Genomic DNA, 10,574 nt, shown 5'->3' with positions numbered 1-10,574 from the left:
TGAACTCCATCGTTCCTGTGACTGGCATGCAGCTTCAGCCAGTGCTCGAGCTCCCTCCACATCCTGAGCCCCCAGTGGACCCACCGGTTGCTGGATAGGAAAGCTCGGAACGAGTCTGGACTACCCATCTTGGACTAGCTTCCCAGCATCCTCCAGGTGATCTGGTAAATTCTGTTTCAGTCTTCCTTGCTCCATTCTAAGTGCTGGGTCCTCTGTGTCAAGAACTGTCAGATGGTCTTTGCAGCAGACCTGGTGAATTTTCTCTAAACCGGGCCGAGGTCTGCCGTTTTCCAGGAGCTGGGGCTTCCGGCCAGGGCGTGTAGGCCGCCTGGGAAGTGATCCCACGTGTGAGAAAAGCCGGAGGTTGAGGCTGCGGTTTGCAGCCGCCAGCCCCATCTCCCGCCAACGCCTTGCTCATCACCCCGCAGTGATGTGCGTGCTGGACACTGTGGCCGGGGTCTGAGGCAGGGTCGCGAGATCACCCCCAGCCCGGCCCACCTTGCCAGCTGCCTCTCCGGCTACTGCCGCCGCGCTCCATACCCCAGTCCCCAAACTTCTCAGGATCGCTTCCGTGACTTTTTTGTTCAGGGCTGTCTGTCTGCCTGCCTCTCTCTTTCCTCTGACTTGGCCAGGCTGTCTTTTCACGTTTCGGCTCAGGCATCCCTTCCCCCACGGGAGTCCTTCCCGCTCGCCACCCCCAGCCGCCTCTGCACCACCCGTGGCACGAGTGACGTGGAACGGAGCTCCCGCCCGGTCTCCCTCGGGTCCCTGAGCTTGAGGGCGGGGGCCACGCCACCTTCACCTCTAACGCCTCAGTCCGCAGCCCGGCCCCTGGCTCATCTCAGGAGCTCGATAGAGATGTGCTGTGAGCTGAAGTCAAAGAACTTCTCACTTGTTTCGGGAAATTTTATACATATGTCACACACACGCAATCTGGTGCTAAATTGCGTGGACCGGACTAGACCAGGCTTTCTCTGAGGCCTGGCCTAGACCAACGCCACGGCTTTCAGCCCCTTCCTCGGGGCCCCCTACCCGCATGCAGTCTCTGCACCTGACCACCGGCTTCAGAGGATCGAGGGAGGGCCACTCTCAAAGTGGAGGATGATTAATGGGCCAGTGTGTGGGCCATTTGTCTCCAGCCGGAGCCTCCATTAATTCAGTTCCCTGGACAGGTGCCACCTTGTCACAGAGGCAGCAGAAGCCAGCGCTGCGTCCTGCCTAATGTAAGAAGGGTCACACTTCGATGCCAGGCGCCTGCCCGGCTCCCGTGGCCGCTTCTCCAACCGCTGCATCCCATTCCAGTTCTCAATACTTCTGCTTTACCACTGCGGCCTTTGCTACTGGAGCTGTATTATTACGTTTCTGAAGTTCCCGTGCATTCCAGGAATTGTGCTCATCAGTTGGTATCCATTGTCTCATGTGTGTCTCTCAAGAACCCGCTGGGAAGTCCAATGAAGCCCATCCCTCGGACACAGAGCTTCTTACTGCGTTCAGAGAGATTCACACACATGATCTCGTGAATCCTCACGTCTTATGGAGTCGTTATTTCAGCCCCATCTCACAGATGGGTAAACTGAGGTTAGGGGCGGAGACAAAGCAGAGCCTGAGACTTGGGGCAGAGAATGGGCAGCACAGGACCTGGAGGCCTGGGTCTCTAGACCCGATGAGCAGGCGTCTTCCTCACCACATGGCTCTTCTCTGTTTCCATCACACCAGCGTGGTAAAAACTCTCAGGAAATGGTCATGGCCCAGAAATGTCTTTTTGACTTGGACCTTTTCCAGGGGCGAATGCATTTTCATTAAACACTGAATGTTTGTGTAGGATAGGAATTTAGAGACCCATTCACCAACCCCCCTCATTGCACAGAAGAGGAAAGAGCAAAGACTCTACTGTTTCAAGGTTCACCTATGCTGGCGTGGTCTCTGATTCCCCACAAGACCCTATGCAGTGAGAATGATCCCTCCGTTTTCTAGGCATGGCCGACCGGAGGCTAAGGGAGTTTCAGCCACCTGCCCCAAGTCACTCTGCCCATGAGCGACAGAGCTGACCGTCCTGCCTCTTGAAAACATTGATTCACGAGGGTTTTGGTATGAATCTGCTCTATGATTTGTAAGAAGTTCAGCCCCAGGCAGGAGTGACAATAGTGTTTCTACTGCGTTTCAAATGCCAGCGGGGAACCTGGCTCGTACACTAATCCTCTTATCGACACTGGAGATTAAACATCCAAAGGAGAGGTGAGTATTATTCTGAGCAATGTTTCATTATAGCTATGATGGTTCCTCGCGGTGCTTTTTTTAAAACACACACACACACACACACACACACACACACACACACACACACTTTGTTTTCTTGGTGATTGTCTGCTCTCTTGTGGCTGACTTTAGCCATTGCAGTTTCTGGTAACTAATTTCTGCAAAGAGCAACTTCTCGTGCTACTGCTAACTATGAGAAAAGCACTATATCCGTTTTAGAGAGGCTTTTCATGTTCCTCAGATCATTTCCTAACATCAACAAATAGAATGCAGGGAAAAAATAGAGGACACTTCTTAACTAAATTCCAGTAGGCGAGAGAAGATGAAGGGGAGGTTATCTTGGAAAAAAAGAATAATTTCCAAAAGTATAGAAAGATGAAGTGGTCGCCTGTGTGACTTGTCGGGTAAGCGTCCGATTCGGCTCAGGTCATGATTTCGCAGTTTGTGAGTTCAAGCCTCACGTCGGGCTCTGTGCTGACAGCTCAGAGCCTGGAGCCTGCTTCGGATCCCATGTCTCCCTGTCTCTGCCCCTCACCTTCTCTCTCTCTCTCTCTCAAAAATAAAACATTAAAAAAAAACTTTGAGAATAAAATGGCATATGGACTTTCAAACAGGATAAAGGAAAAACTTATATTCAGACACATTACTGTGAAATTTAAGATCATAAAGACAGACCACCTTTGGGGCGCCTGGGTGGCGCAGTCGGTTAAGCATCCGACTTCAGCCAGGTCACGATCTCACGGTCCGTGAGTTCGAGCCCTAAGTCAGGCTCTGGGCTGATGGCTTGGAGCCTGGAGCCTGTTTCCGATTCTGTGTCTCCCTCTCTCTCTGCCCCTCCCCCGTTCATGCTCTGTCTCTCTGTCCCAAAAATAAATTAAAAAAAAAAAAAACGTTGAAAAAAAATTAAAAAAAAAAAAAAAAGACAGACCACCTTTAAAGTTTCCAGGAAAAAAAAAAAACAATCAGATAATAAAGAAAATCAGATTGACATTAGACGTGTCAATAAGAATCCTGGATACAAAATGATAATGGCTTAAGATTTTTATGTTGTTGAAAGAAAATCACCTTAAGCCTATATTGTACGTTCAGCTCACTCAACTATTGTTTAAACGGACATAAAAGGAAGCTGTAGGTATGTGAGGCTGTAAAAGGTTTGCTACTCAAAGACCCTCTTTGCAAATACCCCTAGAAAAATAGAAAAATAGAAAAATATTTTCTATTACTAGAAAATATTCTAGTAAGAAAAGTAATAAACTCCGGAGACTGCTATGAGTTTGGAAATGTATAGGAAGTAAGGATGAGAAATTAACTCTATAGTTTATTTAAATGATGAAGGACCCAAAAGGAATAGATAATAATTCAAATTTTAGATAACATCAGAAAGCAAGATAAGAGTGATGATGGTAACAGAAGTGATATGAGAGTATGCTTAATTATAACAATTGATCTATCTTAAATATTGCAGAGAAAAGCAAAAATACACGTCTTTATAAGGTAGGGGTGACTACCAAAAACTGTCTTTTAAAAAAATAGAGCCGGGGCGCCTGGGTGGCTCAGTCGGTTAAACGTCTGACTTCAGCTTAGGTCATGATCTCCCGGTCCGTGAGTTCAAGCCCCGCGTCGGGCTCTGGGCTGATGGCTCAGAGCCTGGAGCCTACTTCTGATTCTGTGTCTCCCTCTCTCTCTGCCCCTCCCCCGGTCATGCTGTCTCTCTCTGTCTCAAAAATAAATAAACGTTAAAAAAAAAATTTTTTTTTAAATAGAGCCTTCAAGGTACACAGGTAAATGTGATCTATTCACTAGAAAGCAGAAGAGAGGTAGGGAGGAAACAAAATGCATAGTAAATATAAAGGCTAATAAGATTTCTATCTTAGTTCAGGCAGCTATAACAAAACACTGTAGATTGGGTGGTTAAAATTTTTTTTAATGTTTATTTTTGAGGCACACACACGCGCACACACACACACAGCATGAGTCGGGGAGGGGCAGAGAGAGAGGGAGACCCAGAATGGGAGGCAGGCTCCAGGCTCCAAGCTGTCATCACAGAGTCTGACGCGGGGCCCGAACCCACAAACTGCGAGATCATGACCTGAGCTGAAGTCGGAGGCTTAACCGACTGAGCCACCCAGGTGCCCCTGGGTTGGGTGGTTTAAACAACAAACATTGCATTAGAATCTATTTCTCACCGTTCCAGAGGATGGGAAGTCCTAAGTCAGGTGTCCCAGATTCGGTATGTGGTGACGGTCACTGCCAGCAGTGCAAACAGCCACCTTCGTACTGTGTCTTCACAAAGCCTTTCTTGGCACTTACACATGGAGAGAGCACTCTGTCGTGTCTTCTCCTAAAAGCCCTAGTCCCATCATGAGAGGGATTAGGGCCACCCTCATGGCCTCCTCTCAACCCAATTACCTCCCAAATGCCCCACCTCTAAACCACATTGGGGATTAGAGGGGCATCTGGGTGGCTCAGTCGGTAGGGCATCCAACTTCGGCTCAGGTCATGATCTCATGGTCCATGAGTTCGAGCCCCGTGTGGGGCTCTGTGCTGACAGCTCAGAGCCTGGAGCCTGCTTTGGATTCTGTGTCTCCCTCTCTCTCTGACCCTCCCTGCTGGTGCTCTATGTCAAAAATAAACATTAAAAAAATTTTTTTTAGTCACTTTGGGGATTAGAGCTTCGACATATGTGGGGACTGAAGGACATAAACATTCATCTCATAACAATGGCAGAAATAGATTCCAATAGACAAATTGTAATAAACGTAAGTGTATTGACCTTGCCAAACAAAAGGAAACAATCTTGGGGAAAAATTAGATCCAGCAACATTTTGTTTACAGAAGACAGAGTTAACACAAAAGATACGAGAAAACTTGTAAACAAAGGGATGGGAAATTATATACTAGGAAAGTATGAATGAAAAGAAAGCCAGGACAGCAATTTTAATATGAAGCAAAATATAATTAAAGGCAAAAAAAAAATCCTAAGAGACCAAGAGAAGCACTTCATATAAAAGAAATAGATTAAGAGGATTATAAAATAATTATGAAAAGATATACACCTAAAAATATACCACTAACATAGTTAAAACAGGTATGGCAAAACTGGGGGGGCCAATCTGTATACCAACTATTGTAATTAGTTTCTATAAAATATTTGTTTGGCATGATTCATAATCTTGAATACATGGGATGGGTCATGAGAATGAACTTCAAAATGACAAGGGAAAACAATTCTCAAACAAATGAAATATTCACAGAATGTTCACCACGGAAGCATCAGAAATCAAGTCAAACCATGTTATTGAACTCTTAATGCTTTACAGTTTGGAATTGACACAAAAATAAAAGCTAAAATATATGTGTAAAAACAATAACAAACTACTAAATTGTCCTTGGGTTGAAGAGGACATTTTGATATTAATTAAAACTACTTTGACCTACACAGCAATAAATACTATTCATGTTAAAATTTGTGGGATACTTCTAAAATAGTACCATGAGCTAAAATAATGGCCTTATATGTATTTATTACAAAATGTGGAAATAAGCCAGCGTACACACACACACATACACATAATCAGTGGCCAGACTGGGGCATCTGGGTGGCTCAGTTGGTTAAGCATCTGACATCAGCTCAGGTTATGATCTCATGGTTCCTGAGTTTGAGCCCCACATTGGGCTCTGGGCTGACGGCTTGGAGCCCAAGCCTACTTCAGATTCTCTCTCTCCTTCTGTCCCTCCCCAGCTTGGACTCAGCACAGTCAATGCGAAGATCCACGAGAGGAGGCTCCATCTCAGAAAACAGTGAGATCATGACCTGAGCCAAAATCAAGAGTTGGACGCTTACCAACTGAGCCACCCAGGCGTCCCTTTAATGCAAAACTCTTAAATGAAGTATTCACTTACCAAGTTCAACAGTTTATTGAAAATAATACAGCATGGTCAAGGGAAGCAATGAAAGGATGGGATCATCTCAGCAATTTTATTACAATAATTTACCTCTCATGGAATGAAGATAAAAGGAATGCGACAATTTCGGTAGATGCAGAAATCACTTAACAGATCTCAAAACATTTCTGATGAAAACAGCAAACGTGGTGGCGAAATGGAGAAAGTTTCTAAACTTTCCATGCAGAGCTGGGACCCACACAAGAATGACCCCTTTTGTGATTACTGTTTAGTGGATACTCGAGATTTCAGCACGGAAACATAGAAAATAAGTAGATTCACAAGTGTGGAAACAGAACAGAGTGGTGTTATTTACAGCCGACAAAATCATTTACATAGAATTTACAATTTGATTTACAGTAGGATCAATGGGCAGACCAGTAGATCCCAACAAGAGAGTAAACATTTTTCCACTGCCATAGGCTACTAGAAATGTAATAAAACATAAGACAGAATCTGTAACAACTAAAAACAATTAGGAATTAATCTAACAGAATATACAAGACTTCTCTAGTGAAAATTTGTGATTCCATTAAAGAACAAAAAAGCGCACCTGGGTGGCTTGGTTAGTTAAATGTCCAACTTTTTTTTCTTTTTTTACCATTTTATTTATTTTTTAAATTTACATCCAAGTTAGCATATAGTGAAGTGTCCAACTCTTGATCTCAGCTCAGGTCATGATCCCAGGGTCATGAGCTCAAGCCCCACATTGGGCTCTGCGCTGGGCATGAAGCCTACTTAAATTAAAAAAAAAAAATGACCTGAGTAAATTGACATAGCATGTTTATGCATGGGACAGCATTACAAGAATGTCTGTTTTCCCTAATTACAAACTCCTTGCAAATTCACTCAAAATTCCATCAAGATGTTTTGAGCAATGTAACATATTTATCCTTAAATGTATATGGAGGAACCAAGGTCCACAGATAACTCAGTCGGTTTGAAAAATAAAAGGGTGCCTATCCTACCAGACAATAAGATTAGAACATTGGAACCATTGTGGATAAAGGAGGAACTGTAAATCAGAGGGGACATTAACTATTAAGCAGGTTGAAATGGGAAAACTACTCCAATCTATATGGAGAAATACAAAGTTGGAAATACCTCTTACCATGGACAGAGGTTCACCCTGGACTCATCCTTCATTTGAGAAATATTTATTGAACATCAACTATGTGTGAAGGGCTTTTCTCGTTACTGGGAAAGTGTCAGTAAGGAGTACAAGAGACCTTGCCATCACTGAAACCTTACCTGCAAAGGGTAAAGGTATAAAAGCAAGGGAAAGAAAATGCAGGATAACTTTTTTTCATGATCTCGGAGTAAAGAGCTTATTACAGAAGAATCAAAAGGCACCTGATGGGTTTGACTGCATCATAATTAAACATGAGCATATCTTAGGATCATACAGTTCAGAGAAACTCTCTTACACTTCCATAAGGGGACTCGTTCAAGCTTGCTCCACAGACCGTTGTGCTGGAACCAACCTAGATGTCTATCTCTAGAGGAAAGGATAAGCTGGTGAGAGCACACTACGGAATACCATGCACCATTTAAGGTGCTGAATTACACTCTGGGGTGCCCAGCTGGCTCAGTCGGTTGAATGTCGAACTCTTGATTTCAGCGCAGGTCATGATCTCTGGGTTCGTGAGTTCGAGCCCTGCATCAGGCTCCAAGCTGACAGTGTGGAGCCTGCTTGGGATTCTCTCTCTCCCTCTCACTCACAAGTGCCCCTCCCCTGCTCACATACACACACACACACACACTCTCTCTCTCTCTCTCAAAATAAATAAACTTAAAAAAAAAAAGACTGAATTACACTCAACAATATAGACTAGAACCAAACATGGTGTTCATTGAGAAAGGTAATAACATAATTGGAACAATAGAATATTGTGTATGTAAATATAAAAGACCTGTATTCACAACCAATGCTGTACCTTCTACAAGGGTGCATACATATCAAAGGTATATATCAAATAGTATTGAGCAACTTCCCATGGGGAAGGGTGTGATCATTGGAATGCGAGGCAAAGAGGATAACAATGAAATAAAACAGAAGAAAGGTCTTACATGGATTAATGGTGATAATGAGTTAAGAATTAAGGGATGTGATTAACACCACTCTCCATATGGAAGTCCAAAAAAGAAAGAGAGGGAGAGAGATTCCCACTAAAACTGTTAAGAGATGACCATAGGATCCAACAATCCTTGAACTGGAAGGTACCTTAGCATTCAGGCAATCTAATTTCTTCTCGGGGCAGGACGCATCTCTCCCATATCCTTGGAAAATATCACCCTCCACTTAAACTACAACACAGGGCAGGCTCTTAGTGTAAGATTGTTCTAGTGGGTTCAGAGTTCTTTTTGCCATACGGCTAAAACTGCCCTCCTATAGATAGCCAGCACTGGTGTGAGTTCTGCTGGTAGGCGTTGTATCCTCTGTCACAGAATGGCACCCCAAACACTTAATATACCTGCCATTGTTGTTTCTCAGGTCTTCCCCTCCCCCGCCCCCACTGCTTCCAGTCCCACCTACCAGGATCTTGCAACTGTCCTTCACGTGACCTGTTCAAGGTCTTCTAAAAAAATTTCAGCAAATTATAGCATGGCATCCACATCGGCTACTCAGTGTGGCTTGCTTGGTTGAGAAATGTGGTGAAATCCCACGGGGGACCAAGCATCATGTAAAGTGCTATGCACGGGTACTCAGAAAAAGGAAATCACTTCTACGAGAATTACGACTGCAAGGTCTTGAACTAACAGTCTTGTTCTACTAGGTTTGAAATGAATGAAGCTCAAACAAATCCCTGCTATCTGGAACGAGTGGCTACATTTTATATACTGACTTATTCAGTCATTTGTTCAAGAAATAAATATATTTTCATTGGCCCTGAATATGTTTTCTGTGCCAAAGATTGCTCGGGACTCTGGCAACTGACACATGCTTCTTTGGTTATAGAATCAAAGACTAGGGACTGAACCCCAAGAAGCAGGCTTGCTTCTGGTGCCCTCAGCTCTCTGAATATGGTGACTGCATTTCACTTCTTACCTACTTGGTAATAGCTCTGGATTTCTATGAGCCAGAAACTCAGAATGGCTTACACTTTAGGACTCCAACCACAATGTCTGTTCATGTCATCCGGAAATCTCGAGCTCCTCTCTTGAATAACTTTGAAAGATAAGACCAGTAGGGTAAAATGAATCACTATGGCTTGAAGATAGGTAAGAGGATGGGCATAGAATTGGCACATTCCACACTAATCAGGTCTTAGTTAGAATGTCGAACCAGCAGAAAAATTCAAAGGACTTAGAACCAATTCAACAAACCCTTCAGGAATGTGCTTCCGGTCAGAAAGTTCTGTGAACAGGCACGGCTCTACACAGCACACATTTCCACGCTGGGGAATAGGAGGGAGACCCAAGCGTGCTTTGGGGGGCACTTAGAATCCAGCGGGAACAGGAACCACATGTAGGAGGGTACCTTTAAAATCCCCACACCTATCAGTGTGGTACACAGCTACATCCATGCTGCTGAAGTGGTTCGTGCATTAGTGAAATTGGGCAAAACCAGGGAGATAATGCATCCATGGATATGTTTGGCAGGAATATCAAAATTAGTAAGAAAGAGGAGAGCTAGAATGAAGGGGGAGAAGGGTGTGGGAGGGGTCAGGGCCCCCATCATGACCAAGCCCAGGACAGGCAGGTACAGAGACCATGTTGGCTGTTTGGGAGGATGGAGACCCATGCCAATTCCACGTACATCTCCATCACCCCAGGACCCCTCAACTCCACCAGATACAGCTGGGCTCAGCACAGGGGCAGGGGCAGTGTTTGTTTTACAGATGAAGAAATGGAGACCCAGACTGGGGAAGAGGTTTATCCGAAGTCACGTAGCCACAGGGCTGGAACTCAGGCTCCTAGCTCACGGCCAAGTGTGTTCTCTTCTGTATGAAGCTGTGCTTCCGATTGCCTGGTCTAAAGGAGGGTGTCACCCATGATGTAGTGGTATCTTTGATAAGTCAGGGAGAATAGGTTCCGGCTGTCCTATTCCAAGAAAGAAGAGTGCTCAGGGGGAAAGGTTTCAAAGCTGCTCGTGGTGGATGCATGGGAGGTGGGGACATGGGGAGCGAGTTCTCTGAGGCTGGTGGACAGAGCATCTTCAGTCACCCAGTCCAGGAGAGTCTGAATAGCTCACTTACAGCTCAGCATTCCAGGTCCACATCTGCAGGAGAAGCAGGGTCACCGGTGAGAGCTGACACCTGACGTCTTCTCGAATTGCTTTGTTCAGTCTCCTTGTCTTCAAGGCAAGACCTCCACATATTCACTGTTACTGTTCTCTGGGGAAAGAAACAGAAGACCAGCCATGAGGATCA

At 44.8% G+C, this 10,574-nt stretch overlaps 1 protein-coding gene across 1 annotated transcript in view; it reads right to left on the bottom strand.

The window, feature by feature from the left end:
- Positions 1-6,155: 6,155 nt before the first annotated feature.
- Positions 6,156-10,574, bottom strand: part of SH2D1B (SH2 domain containing 1B) — a 27,932-nt gene continuing 23,513 nt past the window's right edge. The window contains exon 4 of the mRNA XM_058702440.1: positions 6,156-10,538. Coding sequence (XP_058558423.1) covers positions 10,501-10,538 — 38 coding nt within the window. The 3' untranslated portion in view covers positions 6,156-10,500. The remainder of the gene's footprint in view (positions 10,539-10,574) is intronic.

Source organism: Neofelis nebulosa, chromosome 15, assembly GCF_028018385.1.
Source record: "Neofelis nebulosa isolate mNeoNeb1 chromosome 15, mNeoNeb1.pri, whole genome shotgun sequence".
NCBI classification, from domain to species: domain Eukaryota; kingdom Metazoa; phylum Chordata; class Mammalia; order Carnivora; family Felidae; genus Neofelis; species Neofelis nebulosa.
Note: the sequence above shows the minus strand (reverse complement) of the source record. Positions and strands in the feature narration are given on the sequence as shown.